General features: G+C 43.6%; 2 protein-coding genes across 3 annotated transcripts; both read right to left on the bottom strand.

Moving 5' to 3' along the window:
- Nucleotides 1–384: 384 nt before the first annotated feature.
- On the bottom strand, nt 385–4,715 carry slc25a5 (solute carrier family 25 member 5). Its single transcript, NM_001292713.1, is given in 4 exon segments — nt 385–820; nt 1,362–1,502; nt 1,650–2,133; nt 4,528–4,715. Coding segments are annotated over 4 exon segments (897 nt in total). The 5' UTR covers nt 4,642–4,715; the 3' UTR covers nt 385–662.
- Nucleotides 4,716–9,376: 4,661 nt separating this feature from the next.
- On the bottom strand, nt 9,377–16,397 carry slc25a43 (solute carrier family 25 member 43). 2 transcript variants are annotated; one of them, XM_007893113.2, is made up of 5 exons: nt 16,044–16,397; nt 13,846–14,087; nt 13,126–13,298; nt 12,212–12,346; nt 9,377–10,972 (listed from the first exon to the last, which is right to left on the bottom strand). In XM_007893113.2, exons 1-5 carry the CDS (start codon nt 16,313–16,315, stop codon nt 10,646–10,648), a joined length of 1,149 nt encoding a protein of 382 aa, XP_007891304.2. In that variant the 5' UTR covers nt 16,316–16,397; the 3' UTR covers nt 9,377–10,645. The 2 variants fall into 2 exon arrangements, with proteins under 2 accessions (XP_007891304.2, XP_007891311.2); XM_007893120.2 differs by having other exon boundaries at nt 13,846–14,039.
- Nucleotides 16,398–16,828: the final 431 nt, after the last annotated feature.

The following is a 16,828-nucleotide window of genomic DNA, read 5'->3' as shown; positions in this document are numbered from 1 at the left end:
AGCAGAAATCAAAACAATTGCCTGGGCTGGGGGGGAAAGAGAGAAAAAAAAGAAATATTTCAGTCAGCTGACAAAAGCCTGGTTAATTCCTTGAGTTTTGAGCTTCCTGGATTTTGGAATAGCATGACTTCCATGTATACATATGTATAGATGACCTGGAACATCACCTTCACTGGTACAATGTAAATAGGGCAAACCAATTAACAATGAGATCCATTCTTCCTAGATTTCTCACAGCACCGATCAGCCTCCTTGCTGAATTGTCAATTGTTCCATACATTGTCAGCATTCCCCGCACACAAGCAAATTTAGGACAACCTTTTGGCCCTGTTAACGTCTGGTTACAATAGTGCAGCTATTTATTAAAACACACACAACTGCATTGATTTACATCAGCGTTTTATTTTTTTTTGTTATTATGGTGGTTAAAAAGAACAGACCGGCTGGATGAAGTCATGTCGTCCCATCATCGGTATGGAATGATACTGTTGTATCGAAAAGTAATCGTGGTCACTTAACATGGTCCTCGCAACCCAACTGGTAGAAAGTAACCAGATGGACCCCATAAATAAAAAGATGCAATTTGACATACAGTCCATGAATGTACAGGATATGTTACAAGTACAACACATCAGTCACATAACACTGAAATCTGTGACCATTTAGATAACTTTCTTGAATTCATCATACAAGACCAGTACGAAAGCACCACCCATGCCTCTGAGCACATTGGACCAGGCACCCTTGAAGAAGGCCTTGCCGCCTTCATCCTGAAGAATCTTCCTCCAGCAATCAATTGTGCCCGTGTACATGATATCAGCTGAAAGCAGAATAACGGGCATTAAGAAATTTACCATCTTTCAAAACGAACCCAAAAATAAAGAGCAAAAGCTATCCTGGTGGGACGCTTTAAAATTCCAAAGGGAGGCAAAAATAACCGGTTTTGCTATAATCTTCAGGGGTTGAGGCAACAATGCAGATATCTGCCAGTTTGTAGACAGATTAAAAGTATTGATTTGCTTGAACCTCCCTGAGGCACCAGACTTTTCATATAACTTATCGACAAATAGAGGAACCAGAGATACATCACGCATTAGACATCCCTGATCTTGATTCAACCTGCAACAATTTTACCAAATTTTATCACAACGGAAGAGGATACTAAACAGTACAGTAATACAACACTGTAAAAAATGTAAATTCTCTCACAAATGTAAATAGGCTAAGGGTCTATTTTTACAAAGAGGAGAGATATGAACATTTTGTCCTCGTGTTCCACAAGCAACTTCTTAACCCTTGGGACAGTTTAATGTCACTAGTCTCTCAGTAACATGACTCGTTAACTTAAATGTTCAACCTACCTGTTTTGCGCCCGGACTGCATCATCATCCTACGACGTACAGTGTCAAATGGGTATGATGTCACACCAGCAACGGCAGTTACGCTTTGAGCAATCATCCAGCTGACCACAATGTGGGTGTTTTTAGGGTCGGGGAGCATGCCTGTAAAAAGGTACAAGACATTAGGAATCTAAACAACAACAAATTACATTTGTATAGCGCCTTTCGCATCCCGAGGCACTAAAAACGTCTACGTTTTTTCCTAATACACAGAATTCACAAACACACAAGCACTCTCTCAACACATACCCTTAGCTGTATCATAGATTCCAAAGTACGCAGCTCTGTAAATGATGATGCCTTGCACAGACACATTGAAGCCCTGGTACAGCCCTTTGAAGCCATCGGACTTGAAGATCTTGGAAAGACAGTCACCCAATCCTTTGAACTCTCTTTCTGCACCGGACTTTCCGACGTCGGCGGCCAGACGTGTTCGGGCAAAATCGAGGGGGTAGACAAAGCAGAGAGATGTAGCACCAGCAGCACCACCGGAAGCCAGGTTACCAGCGAAATAACGCCAGAACTGTGTTTTGTCAATGCCTCCGAGGAAAACCTGCTTGTACACATCCTTGAAGGCAAAGTTGAGGGCCTGGGTGGGGAAGTATCGGATCACGTTAGCCATGTTCCCACGCCAGAAAGACATGAAACCTTGCTCTTTGGGGATGCGTACAACACAGTCGATGATCCCTTTGTACTGCATGTCCGCTGAAATTTGTTTGCTAGCATGTTGCACCTGTAATGAGAAGCACAACAAATAAATAGATAAATAGTTATTTCTGTCAATCGATCAAAAGGGTCAAATCTTTCATCGAACACAACTGAGTCCGCCTGGTCAAAGTGCGAGCGAGCACCTGGATGAAACAAACAACAAATTACATTTGTATAGTGCGGTTCGCGCCGGAAGGACGCCCAAATGGAAATGGGTTCAAGGTCAAAATTCACCCCTTGCAGGAAGAGATTTTGCTATCACAATGTCAACACCCCCCACCCAACCACCAAAATCCTTGAATGGTGGATTAGCCCACGTAGGCGTATGGTGTATTGAGGTGTGTTCACACATTTGCGAAAGTGACAATACATCTTCCACGCCCGGCGAAACTTGTAATGGAAAGGAACTTCCCAAGTGCAAAGCGAGGGAGGAGCGCTTAATCTCCTCCATAGACTAGTCCGCCAAGTTGACCTTCCAGTCAAGTGACATTACAGACGCTGCCTCCTCCTCCCCACCTCCTCCCTCCCACACACTGCAGTTGGAAAATTCCTGCAGCAAATACTGGATGGAGTCTGTGACAGATGTGATGGAAATGGCAGCACATTCCAACACTAAAGCAAAATGAGAACCAGGGAATCTGCAGCCATGTCCTGAGCACTGGATGTAATCTTACAATTTACTCGGTATATGTGTGTATATATATATATATGTATATATATATATATCTATATCTACACATTAAAAAAAAACACTCAGCTTCAACCAAAACTGCTCAGCTGCAGTGACGTCGACTGTGTGGAAGGAGAAAGAGAGAGAGAGAGAGAGAGAGAGATCTTTGAGATCTCGGGGCCAAGTTTCAGAGGAAAAGAGAAACCGAAGCGTCAGCCTAAAATGGTACCGCTCTCTCTCTCTCTCTCTCTCTCTCTCGCCCTTCCCGATTTCCGCAATGGTGCAGAATGGCGGCTTCCCTACACGTGTTCATCTCACGTCTGGTGTTTGCAGTTCAGTTCCCAATGTATTTATTGTCAAAAAGGAGAGACAGACAGACAGACAGAGAGAGAGAGAGAGAGAGAGAGGGGCTCGATGTTCTCACGCCAATGGGGGGACTGTAATCTACTAACCTCCAATCCCCTCCCTCCCCTCCCCACCCATCCCTCACCCATCCCTCCCCATCCCAACTCACTCTGCGTCATCCTCAAACCTCCCACACAAGTCTCACCCTGTCATCTCCTCATTGGGTTGGGGAGGGAGGGGGGGAAAGAAGAAGAAGAAGGAGAAGCCACTGCTCTTTTATTTCCTGTCACTCCCGCGTGAAACATCTCGGTTATAGAGATATATATTTTGGAAAGAAAACCCCCCAAAAGCTTTGAAAGGCAAAAAAAAAAAAAAAAAAAAATCCCCAGTGGACGTGATACCTGCAAAACCTCTCCTCCCACATTACCTTCATCCCTGGCTGATAGGAGGGGAGGGGAGGGAGGGAAGGGGGGAAGAGAGAGAGAGAGAGAGAGAAAAAACAAGAGGCCGCACTCCTTCTCCTTGTCATGACCTTGACGGACTTTACAAAGTCGAGAGTTCTTGCAAAACGTGCAAAAAAAATAAGAACACATCCCCCCCCCCACCACCTCCCCCCCAAAAAAAATATCAGGCCATGAGATCGGAGTGACCCTTCCTCTTCCAAACAGCATTTTATGGATTTAAAAAGGTGATGTGTGTGTGTATGTTTTTATATTAAAACAAACCCCCAAGGAACTCCTTGACGCAGACGAGGCCACAAGAGCACTTGGCTCTCGGGAGGATGTGGGTTGGGGTTGGCGGGAGGTAAAAGGAGCTCCATTTTTACAAGAGGCGCAAAAAAAGAGAGAGAGACCCTTTTCCTCCTGGAGACGAAGCCTTGACCGGCTCCGACCTTGACCGCCCCTTGGTTGCCTTTTGGGGGGTTGGTGGCATCTCTTCCCGCCCCCCCCACCCCCCAAAAAAAAGGGACCATATCTCCTTTTTATTGAACGTTGCGGCAAAATCACACACACACACACATACACTCCACACCACAGCCCAAGCCAACATCACCCCCCTCCCCAACACCATCCTCCTCCCCAAGCCCCAATACCCCCCCTCTCCCCAACACCATCCTCCTCCCCAAGCCCCCAACACCAACCCCCTCCCCAAGCCCCCAACACCCCCCCTCCCCAAGCCCCCAACACCAACCCCCCCCCCCAAGCCCCCAACACCAACCCCCCTCCCCAAGCCCCCAACACTAACCCCCCCCAAGCCCCAACACCATCCTCCTCCCCAAGCCCCCAACACCAACCCCCTCCCCAAGCCCCAACACTAACCCCCCTCCCCAACACCCCAACCCCCCCCCCTGTTCTTACATAGAGGAAGAAGAGCTTTAAACATCCAAAGGGGGAAGGAACTGACCTGCAGCAGCAGTTTGACTCTCTCGATGGGGGCTACAGCCGTCTTGGAGATAGCAGCAGCTACTCCACCGGCCAGGAAATCCTTAGCGAAGGACAAAGCTTTATCGCTCGCCATGTTGCTCTGGTTGGGGGTGTGGAGGTTTGCAGGAGGGGTGGCGGTGGGGGGGGGGGTTTGGCTAGAGGTGGGAAATGATGATGATGATGATGATGAAGAGAGAAAGTGTGTGGGGGGGAGAGGGGAAAGTTGGTTGGGTTTTGGTTTTTTTTTGGTGTGTGTGTGTGAGGGGGGGGTGGTGGTGGTGGGGGGGTGCGAGTTGGATGCTGTGTCTGGATTTCTTCCCTCGACGCTTTTTGCACTGGGAGGAGGAGAGGGGGGAGAGGAGGAGGAGGAAGAGGAGGAGGAGGAAGAAGAAGAAGAAGAAGGGAAGCGTCGCGTCCGAGAGGGAGCGAGGTCCGACCTGGCAACGAGCACTGGCGCCGGCACCGACGAAATGGCCGATTTTATAGAGGAAGAAGCGCTTTAAGCCGCAGCGATACCGCGAGACCCCGCGGCCCCTCCTCCCCTCTCCCCCACACACACACCATGGGCGGGGCAGGAGGGCGAGGGGCGGGGCCGCGCCGCGCCGCACCTCCCTCCCTATTGGTCGGAGCCCACGTTCCCCGCTCTGGGATTGGTCGAGCTGCCCGGAGCCCCGCCCACCCCCCTCCCTGGTCCCGCCTCCTGGAGGCTGGTGCCCTTTGATTGACAGCTGCGACCCCGCCCACTCCTCCCCTCCCTCTCCTGGTTACTCTGTAGCGAAGCATCTCCCACTCCCACTCCCCCCCACTCCCCACCCCCCCAACGCGGCTCTCAGAGGGCAATGAATGCTTTGCTACAATGTCACCCTCTCTCGATACTACTTAATCACCATCGGCTACAAAGTTACCCCCTCTCCTTCCTCCCCCCCACCCACCATCCCCCCCCCACCACCACCACCACCAGCAACTCTTCAAGGTCACATCGACACATCGTTGTATTTTTCTTCCCCCCCCCCCACACACTCACTCACACTTGAAGTTGGTAAAGCTTGTTGATTTCCACCTATCTCCCCCCCCCCCCACCCCCCCCCCCCCCCCCCAACCACCACCACCACCCCCACTCCCCGCACCCCCTTCTCTCTCCCCAGCGTAAAGAATTACTGTTAACCGTGACACTGACCGCAAGATCGATAGCGAGCTGAACTGCAGGAGGGAAATTAAGTGGTCGGTCGGTGTCTCTTATTTTAAAATGGTCTATTTTCTTGTGCTAATACAATACTACTACTACTACTAATAATAATAATAATCCTTGCATTTGATACAGCGCCTTATCACCTTGTTGAGACGTCTCGAACGCTTCGCGGAACGCGCTGCAAAGTGGAATGACTGTGTATCTTGAGGGGGCAAAAAAAAAAGGATTATAAAAAGGTCAAATTTAGAAGCTTGGATAGAGAAGAGGTTTTTTTTTAAAAGCTCATTTAATCTCCTTCCAGGTCAAGCAACATATAATTTTCCTGTTGCAGGAGCAAACTGTTTTGCCGATTGGTTCAGTATCCTGGCGGTTACTATCCTCTCTGGGGAAAAAAAAACCCATTCTTCCTGGTGTCTGCCCTAAGTTTGTCCTTCACAAGGCTGAACTTGTGCCCTCTTCTACACCGTGCAGCCAACAAACGGAAGACAATAGGGGGTTTCAATAGAGTTTAGATCACTGCCACCAAGTCTGGAGAACGAAACAGGCAGGTGATTAAATAGCAAGAAAGAAAATAAAGAATAAAACCAGGTAAAGGGGCAACAAAAAGGTCCAGAATACCATGAATGATATAGCACAATCGCAATCAAGGAATAGCACTGCCAAACCAGAACATTTGGGGGAAAGCAGATAGAATAATCAATCACACACATAGAATTGAGAACATTATCTTTGTACTGTTATCCAGATGATGGCCAATGTCAACTCTTCCTGAATACTTTTTGCAATATAACTCAGCACAATGATTGACTGTAGAATTACTAAATAATAACGTTTTTAAAATGCTCCAAAGATCTATGAATATGAAAATGCTCTAGGAACAAAGCATAGTTACAAGTGTGTTAAAGTTTTTGACCACAATAGACTCCCAAATTTGATGTATACCTTGTGTTTTCTTGTATTCATCTCTTTTCAAAAAAATTCTTTGATTCCTTAGTCTTTCTACCATTTTCATGAAAGACGGTTGCCCTCCAAGACCTTGCTAAATGGGCCTGAATTGATGTTTAACAGTAAAGTGCTGCAGACTATTTGATTATCAAGTGGATCACAGCCGAGCCTGATCTTGCTCTTCCCTGATGTTCGCACGTGCCCACCTTCCAGCAAGGATCCCTGCATGATAATCAAGAGGAGGATCTTTGACCAATTTTTCCATCCATCTGAATCCCAAGTACAACAGTAATGCCTCAATTGCTACCTTTATTGAGTTGAATTATCAGCACAGATCAGAAATTGAACCTACAGTTTCCTGGACCTTATGGCCTATTACTGCAATGGAGTGGCACATTTATCCACAGGATGATCTGGGGAGTCTGAAACTTCCTTGAAGTGCTGCTTTATGACTTGAGCCTTTCACCGATTGAGATATACTGTATCATGTGACTTGATCAATAACTTTCTATTCTGATCATGCCAAGTTTTACAACCAGGGTTATCATTTTTACAGAAACTGTGTGGTGTGGAGTCCTGTAGATCAGTGGTTAGAGCACTCACCTTGCAAGTGAGACACCTGGGTTCAATTCCAGGCAGGGCAAAACCTTGGGCAAGTTTCCTTACTCCACACACCTGATATTCATCCCTCCAAAACAAAACAATAATAAATTGATCATTTTCAATCCACGACTGTTTGTGGAACACTGCTGTGCGCAATTGGCTGCTGCGTTTCGCACACAAATATACAGTCAATTCACTTTACAGCATATTTTGTGAAGTGCTTTGAGACATCTAGAAAATGTGAAAAGCGCTGTATCAAATGCAAGGATTATTATTATTAAACTGAGCAAATTGCTTTTTATATGGTTTGTGGGGGATTTATGACAGTTTGAAGGATGTTCACAAATGGGCTAATTTGGTCAGACAATTCTTTTCAACATCACAAGTGAATGTGAAACTGTGTGGAAACGCCTTCTGATTTCACAGTAGAAGGAGCAGGTTTGAACTCCCATTCATTGCAATTCTATCCTAGATCTATTTAAATTCTTTCCTTGGATCAAATGTGCATCTGAAGTTGATGGTATTTTAATGGTAAGGAGCAATGTACGTAGACAATAAAATGTGAAGTATGGCTATAATCACTATAGGATTTTGAACTTTGAATCTCATCTGTGTGAGGCAATATAAGTTTACAATCATTGAAATGCTGATGACTACTGTGTAATTTAGACCACGCTTCACTACAGTCAATTAGCACAAGGTCACAGCTGGAATGAAACAAGATGACAGTTCAGTTCAGGGAAGAAAATGTGGCTTGCACTGCCAATCCACTTTACAGTATATTCTGAGACGTTTCAACAACGGGATAAGACGCTATATCAAATGCAAGGATTATTATTATTATTATTTATTTTAATGTTAGTGCCAATGCACCCAACCGAAATACAACCTTCCCTGGATTGTCTGCAGCCTAAACAAGAACTTTGCAAAGACACGTGGTTGCCATTTGTCTGCAAACTGGTTCTTTATAATCCACATTTAACCTTAAATCACATCTGAAATAGAAAACCCAGCTGTCTATACATTTCATATGTCAATTCTGAAAAAAGTACTTTTTATCCCAGCGAGGCTTCTTTAACACACTGTACATAATTTAAACTAATTTCAACACACTACTGATGAGAATGCTACTAACTGATTTCAGGAAGTGTCAGTAATCGTTCCTTCTCTCTCACTCTCCCATCACACCCCGCCCACCATAATATGCACTCTGATTATTTCCTTTCTTTAAAGAGTGATGTACTTTACACTTAATGGCAGAAGTACTAATAGAATTGAGTGCTGATTTATTCCTCCTCCAATTTTTTCTCCTTCAGGAAAAGCTTGGATCCCTCAGCCAATTGATTCACTCGTGAGCCTGAAGCCTTACTTGCTCGGCTAATGCAAATAGGGTTGAGGCAGGGGGACGGAGGGAGTAATCACAGCCAATCTTGATCCTGCCCTTACTTGACGTCTGCAATCATATGATTTCCAGCACGGTGACTGGACGATAATTATGAGTTTTCTTTCTGATTTCATTCTTGCCACAATAAGCTAACGTAGAACAGCAAGAGATGGAAGTTGGGTTCTGTTGATCTGTCTGGTTTATCCTGCATACTGTAGTATCTTTATTGACTGAGCAGTTTTGTTTTAAAATGAAGGGAAGGGGAAAGGGTTACAGAAGCTTCCCGACTTCTGCCCAGGCAAGAGTCACAAATGAAATCTTTGTGCATGTTCAGTTTCAGAATCTAAAGGGACTAGATAGATTTCTGTTAGGAAATAATATCTCAGGTTACACTATATAGTTTGGGACACAACTAGCCATACGACCGCCAGGATGGTGGAAGACAAACTTGGTCTTCTTTTGCCTAGCAAATTGTTATGTTTTTATCACTTGATTCTTGTATTTACTTACATTAGAAATTAAACAGGAAACAATTCTCATAGGAAATGGTGAGACTTCCATCAAGCAGCAACATTCTGATACTCCACAAATCATTTGACACATATGCAGAATGCTCAGATGGTTTGTGACGCATAACAACAACTAAAATAACTTCCAACACATAGTTAGTAGTTAAGGAAAACACATTTATTAGATAAATCTTTCTAAACTACTTTTTTTTAAAAAGTAAAAAAGACTACAGGAAAAAAAACTTTACTTTGGCTTCAAAGTATTGACACGGAGTCTGAATTTGAATGCAAGATCAAATTCATTAGTTAATTTAAAACAGTACTACAGGTACACTCGGATAAGTCATATCAGTCAGGACCGTAACATTTAATATGACTTATGCAAAGAATGAGTTACTGTCAAAGTTATGTATAATTAGATTTTATATGACTTCCAAATACAATCAGCGAGAACAAGGTCCTTTCACTAACTTGCGTTTAATTATAGCTGTGTTGCCTGATGCCATGATGACAGGTCAAGACCTTGTTTTCTGCTCTTGTTTCAACACAATACTCCACAATACACAATATACTGTGCATATGGTACTTCATTATTGCAGCAGGTAAAGGTGGATCCAGTGATGGGTCAAGACCTAATTTCCCGCGCTTGTTTCAAACACAACACTTCACATAGGGTAAGTGCAGTAGTAGCATTCCGAGTTAGGAGATGATTTGCATACGGTTTAGGATTATTTGTAACCAAGAAACTATTACGATTTAGCCGTTTACGCAATTTAAAAAATACGACTATTGCAAAGAAATCTAACCATTTTTTGGTAGGAAACTGAATGGGACTCGGGTGCACGTACGATTTAAGGGATTATACAATTTAGAATGAGATGATTCATGTGAATTTTACTGTATTCTCTTATTGCGTTAAAACAATAGTGAAAACTTGATAAGCAATTCTATTGCTTGTACAGGATGAAATAAACATAGAAGAGTTGTGATCAATCATTTTTTGTGTTTATCACTCTATTACACCAAGGAGATGAGACATAAAGTCTGTATGATAAAATGATTGTCAGATTTGACTTGTCACACTTTTTGGTGTGAATAGTGGATCTGAAGTTAGTGCAGTATTGATATATTACTTATTTACTTTAACATAACAATAAACTCTTCAAAATACTTCCTGGTTTTGAGACAGGATTATAATGTGGAACAGCTATAAATTGAACCCACCAAAAAAGACTATCGACAGAATATTATTTGAATTTCTGCATTTCGTTTTGGCATGTGCATTATCTGGATTGTTTTGCTTTTAGCACCAAAAATAATTTGTAAAGATATTCAGTTATAATTTACGTAAATTAGTTAATTCTCCAGGATTCTGTCAACACTTTAGCCTTGTATGCGGGAACCGTGTTTCTGTCATTTCACACCATAGTACTTTTTGTCCATTGCGATAATCCACTTTTGATATCCATTAATCGTCACTGTAAGCCCACCTGCTACTGTGCACAGTTAATGCACACACACATGATGCCAATCTAATCCTTGTGCTTGAGGTAATAACTGTTTTGAGTTGTGCTTCAAAGTCTGTCTCTTCAGCCCCACCATTTGTTCCCAGAGCGTTTTTTGTCTCAAAGTTCTTTCCTCTGATTACGCTTCTTAGTTCCTGGGGTCGTAAACTCTGATCCACGCCTGGGATTAGTTGGTAACTTAAAGGCGACACGATATAGCCATTTTTATACAGACAAGCCCGCTTGCAGAATTCGAAGATGCTGAACATCAAACCGTAGTAAGGAACGATCTGCGAATGAACAGATTAATAATAATAATAATCCTTGCAATTGATACAGCGCCTTTTCACGTCTTCGAGACGTCTCAAAGCGTTTCGCAGAATATACTGTTAAGCGAATTGACTGTATATTTTGATTGCCAGTAAACCCAACAGGACAAGGAGAGTTGGTATATTGTGGCTACAAAAGCACCCTTTTTTCCTTTTGTGCAGCACAAATGAGCGGGGGGGGGATGAAGATGTAACATTCACGAGAGCGATTCCCAAAATAGTGACTTCTGTCAGAAACTGAATGCGTTTCAAACAGCTTGGCGAAAACTCCGTTTTTTCACACACCCACGCAGATGGAGAGAAGCTCCCACGAGTGGGTGAATTATTGGCAAGAATTACTATTTGGGACTTCCTGTCGAGTATATCATACTTTACACCTCAGGGCCGCCCGAGATTACAAACAGATTTTACGCAAACGCACCTCAAATACAATTTTGAATTGCGGCTGAACTTGCAGAATCCTTCTTTGCCTTCCCATCAGTTTTTCCATTCACTTTAATCTTCAGCAAACCCTTGGATCTAACCTTGTGCTCCTACTCAATTTACTGTGAAGCACAGTCGTTTCCCCAGCTGTAGAATGAACTACACAGGGCAAACTGATTTTCTGCAGTTGCAGTGAGAAGGGATTTGCAAATATTGACGCGTGTATTCTCAGAATTACAAACAAAATCGGCATCTCAGAAAACATTAAGCGTAGATTTTAAAAAAAAAGCTCTCAACAGTGGGCTGGACAGGTTTTGGTTGAAGTCCCATCAGCTGCATTAGATTTCGGAAGTCTTTCATGTACTGGCACAGTCGATGTCCAATGATCAATTGTTTCCTGTAACAATTTTGTGTCCAAGTCCCACCACATACACTTAATGTCTGACTGAATGCTACACTTGGTTTACTTAACAGTTTCCAAATAGAAAACAACCCGCTTTCGCTGATTGTACCTAAAAATATTGCCCTTTTCTCTCCAACCCTTGGGAAGATTGATACTGTAGGACTCCCACTGCCTGCCCGCAATAGTTATTGATGCCAGTTTTAACACTGATTTCTTGGGTTTCAAACTGAATGGACAGTTATTCCTTTAGATAAACAACTATTGCAATGTTTGATATCTGAATCTTGGACCCGGAAGTCGAAGTCAATGGGAACATTTCCATTTGCTGGTCTTCTCATTCATCTGTTTACTAAAGAATCGATGGAAATTATTACCTTGATCAGATTGGCTGTGAGTCCATTCCATAGGCTGAGAATACCTTTTGTCTTGATAATCTGCTTAAAACACTCCACAATTCCTGTAAAATGGACATCGACACCCCCATAATGTGGAAGCAATGGACTTTGAGCCTGCAAACAGAGAAAAGATACTCGTAGACTGAAAATAAAGTGCGCAGAGAGTATTTAATATTCATCAGTGCACTCCATTCGCTCTACAGAGATTAAGCATCATCAAACTTCAATGTTCGATGAGCCACTACTTGACTTGAATGACGTGAGTGACTGGATTATTTAACAACTTACCAAACAGCTCAAAAAGCAACTCAGACAGGAATTATTCTAAATCCTGGGGTTCAAGAAATTAAAGTTGAATGAAACCTCACTTACAGCGGTAAACAGGAGCCACAGTCCTGTGAATTGAACCCTTTGGCTACTTTTCTCTAATGTCCTGAATGTCATTTATAATAATAATCCTTGCATTGGATTACAGTACCTTATCACGTCGTTGAGATGTCTCACAGCGCTTCACAGAGTATATTGTAAAGGGGATTGACTGTGTATTTTCGGGGTGAAACACAGTCAATTTATCACAAAATGAGCATCTCACAGATGCTGACATTCTCTGACAGAACAATACCCACAGCGTCGACTGGTGGTCAGAGCTGGGAACGCAAAGAAAGCAAAGTGGCAGCAAAATAAAATCCTTGCACTCGACATAATGCCTGGAATACTGAACAACCGTGTAGGATTCTGAATCCTTTCCATGTATTTTTTTTCTTTTTAAATATTGTTTCCATTCAACCCATAACCCACTTCTTTTACAAGCACACTTCGATCAACAACAACAAATTGACGTTTGCACAGCGCCTTTCACTACAGGAGGATTGATCAGTTAGCGAGATGTATACCTGCATCTTTCTCTTTACAGTTTCAAAGGGGAAGGAGAGTGTCTGGGCAACACCTGCTGCCAAACAGCCATTGGCAAAGTTCTGCAGTGCAGTGAATTTCACACTGGGCTTTCTCCAGAGATTATCCAGGTTAATGTAAACTAGAAACGAACCTGCAGAAAAGGGAATTGCTCCTGGAAAAGAAAAGAAGCGGGGGATTGAGATCTGAAATAATAATGTAATATAATAGTTGTATTTCTTATTTGAATTGATGTGGTTATAGATTTAAACAAGGGGTTCTCGTGTCAGGAAATGGTGAGGCAGAGTCCTACAATCTCTGGTGTAGCCTAAGTCCTATATTTTCTGCTGCAATAAACAGTGTGCGTACTTGATTGCCCAATTCGCAGACGTTAGTTCGACCATCACTTCCTATGCTTTCTTTTTCAAATGCTATTGGAAGAGGTACAGGAAGAGGAAGAAAATGAAACCTTTTTCGCATCCGCACAGCACCATCTGCTGGTAACGAGATAACAACACAATTTGTGGCGTCCTTTGCTATTTTTAACCCAACTTCCGGACAAAACTCTTTGCCCATTGAAATCCAAATTTCAACCGATATTTATACTATAAATGGTCGTACCCAAATAGTCTCTGCATTAACTCTCTTGCAACCCCCTCTCCTCGCAAATAAAACCCTCAAAAAAGTTATATCTGCGATCAATCAAGCTTTGATTAACTTACCCAATATAGTCAGTGAAGCCCCTCGGTAAAGTGCTGAGAATCCCTCTTTTGAGTAGATTGTATGGAAAGTGTGAGTGATTCCTCTGTAGGTGGGATCCGTGCTGTCTTGAATGATTAAACGGGTCTCGATCACTTCGGTTGGGTAAGTCAGGATGGCTGCCACAATGCCAGCAAGACTACCTGCTACGATGGCACTACAATGGGAGATTCGCCCAAAGTCATCCATGAACAGATCCACAAACCTAGAAAACACATTGAAATATTCCTGGGCACTTAACGTGTCAAAACTCTGAAAAGCTAGAAAAATAATTGCCTTTGACACTAATAAAATACAGTGACAATTTGTTGTCGTGCTTCACAACTACTACTCTATTCCCAGTTATCACTTCATATGGTACATGGAGAATACTACAAGGTCCTGTCTGGCTGTTCAGGTGGACATTAAAGATCCCATGACACTATTCAAAAAGAGAAGGGAGTTTCTTCTGGTGGTCTGGTCAACAAGCCCCCAATTAAAATTGGTCATTCACTTCATGACTGTTTGTGGGTCATTGTTGTGCGCAACCGGCTGCCACACAGTCAATCAACTTCACAGAATTTCCTGCAAAGTGCTTTGTGACGTCTGAACGATATGATAAAGCGCTTTATCAAATGCAAAGATTATTATTATTACAACTACTACAAGCCAGACTGATCTCAATGAACGCAGCAAAGGGAGCATTACTATCTTTAAGAGAGGAAAAAATAACAGTGAAAGATGTCACTTCTGTTCTCAGTTAGAGAATTCTCCCTTTGAGAGAAGGAAACCATTAAAACCATTAAAATGATTATAATTACGAGTTTGCATCACATTGGTAGGAAAACATAGATAAATGTTGTTTTAAAAAAAAGATTTTTAAAAATATGTTGGATTCCAAACCGGATTCCAGAGCAAAAGTATTAGAAAATAGTGGAACTGAGAGAAATGACTGCTTACAATCTGCCAGAAGTGAAAGGTAAATAGTTTAAACAAAACAGTACTGGTTCACTTCTTCTGCTTTCTAAGGGTTCCTGTTACTAGTTATGAACAGATGGGCAGATGCAGCGATCTACCCAGATCACAGGCTCACTAATCTGCACACAGTTGCCCCACAAACAGCCGATACACTGAACTAGTGAATCCAGGCCATAATTCTGATTTAGAAGAACAAATTCAGAAGGAATCATTTACATTAAAAAAAAGCAATAAAATAAACCCCACAGAATGCCAATCGCAAATGTTTTCTTTAAAAAAAAATCAACCAAACAGCATTCCAGTCAACTAAAATGAATCAGTTATTAGATTTCGAGACGGACACATTGAAGGGGGAAATGGGACGTGTTACTTAGATGTGACACTCGCACCGCAAATTCTCCTTGATGATGTTGCGGTGCAGTTGCACATTCTGTATTTGCGACACAGCAGCTCTCCGAGACCGCACAGGAGCATCTGGAGCAGAAATCCCCCGAAGCAAGTGACCGTAGCAGCATTTGTAAAGAAAAGACTCCGTTGCTTTCTTGGACAATCGGGGGTTACATTTGAAGAAAGCTCTCGGGACACACTCACTGAACGTTGAGTGTTAAGTTGTTATCGTATACGTTTCACCCACAAAACGCACAGTGCACAGTATATTCTGCGGAGCGCTTTGAGATGTCTGAACGGCGTGAAGTGATAACAGTAATAATAATTCTTGCGCTTTAAGGCGTTAAATCAAATGCAAGGTTTATTACTATCATTATTATTATTAAGTATTATGACACAGGGAGGTCCTGTCCGGGTTTCTGTCGATGGACATCCTGCCTGGGATTGGACAGAAGCAAAGACGTGATGAGCCTCACCACCAAACGCCATCACATTCCCATAAAGTCAACGAACGAACTTGAACCTGAGCTCCAACACCACCACCGTCACCATAAACAGCACAAAACCTGGACTTGTTTTTTTTCTCTCTCTCTCTCTCTCTCTCTCTCTTCCCAATTTTTTTTAATTTAAAAAAGAAGTGAAAAACGCAGTCAGTCGCTTTCCTTTAGTTTTTTTTGCAATAAAACGATCTTTCTGCTGGAGAGAGAGAGAGAGAGATGGAGAGATGGAGAGAGAGAGAGAGAGAGATGGAGAGAGAGAGAGAGAGAGATGGAGAGAGAAAGATGGAGAGAGAGAGAAAGAGAAAGAGAGAACTTACTTGTTATACGCTGAGAGCTGCACTGTGCTGTAAGGGAAGAGTCGGGCGCAAGCGATGCAATTGCCTTTCCAGAACGCCCGCAGACCCTCGGCCTCGTAGAGCAGTTGGAAAGTTCTCAGGAAGCCCCTTTTGGTGTGAAAAGTGCCCACTTGGCTGAGCACCTTGACCACGTCCAGCGGACAGGTGGCCGAGCGGCTGGAGAGGCCGGCCAGCCCCCCGCACACCAGGCCCTGCCAGCAGGTCATCCTCACGTCGCGTCTCCCCACCGCCATCCCCCAGGGCTGCGGCTCTGCACCAACTGCGGGGCATTGGGCGGTGAGAGGCAGTGACTGACACACCAACTCCCCCCCACACCCCCACACACACACACACACAGACTGGGGGGGGGAGGCTGCGCAGCACAGAGTCACACACTTAAAGCTTTCCAGCAACTACACACCGTCAATGTGGTTATCGTTTTGTTTGTCATCGAGCAAACTGTGGGGCTTTCTGTGCTCACCTCACTCACCCCCCCCCACCCACCTCAACCTCCTCCTCTTCCTCTTCTTCTTCTTCTTCTTCTCGGACACGGTGTTAAAAATATTGTCAGGCTACCAATTATTGTCCACAGACCGAAAATGCTCCCCCGCCCGCCCGCCCCTGTTCGCGATGATAATAATGATCGTTCCAGCATTCTTTCCGTCCAGCGCACTGCATGATAGACGGCCTTATCGTGGTCTTCGAGGCGTCTCAAAGCGCTTCGCAGAATATACTGTAAAGTGAATTGACGGTGTACCCTGCGGGCG

Source organism: Callorhinchus milii, unplaced genomic scaffold, assembly GCF_018977255.1.
Source record: "Callorhinchus milii isolate IMCB2004 unplaced genomic scaffold, IMCB_Cmil_1.0 Scaffold15, whole genome shotgun sequence".
Taxonomy (NCBI): Eukaryota; Metazoa; Chordata; class Chondrichthyes; order Chimaeriformes; family Callorhinchidae; genus Callorhinchus; species Callorhinchus milii.
The sequence above is the reverse complement of the archived record's forward strand: the minus strand, read 5'-3'. Positions and strand labels throughout refer to the sequence as shown.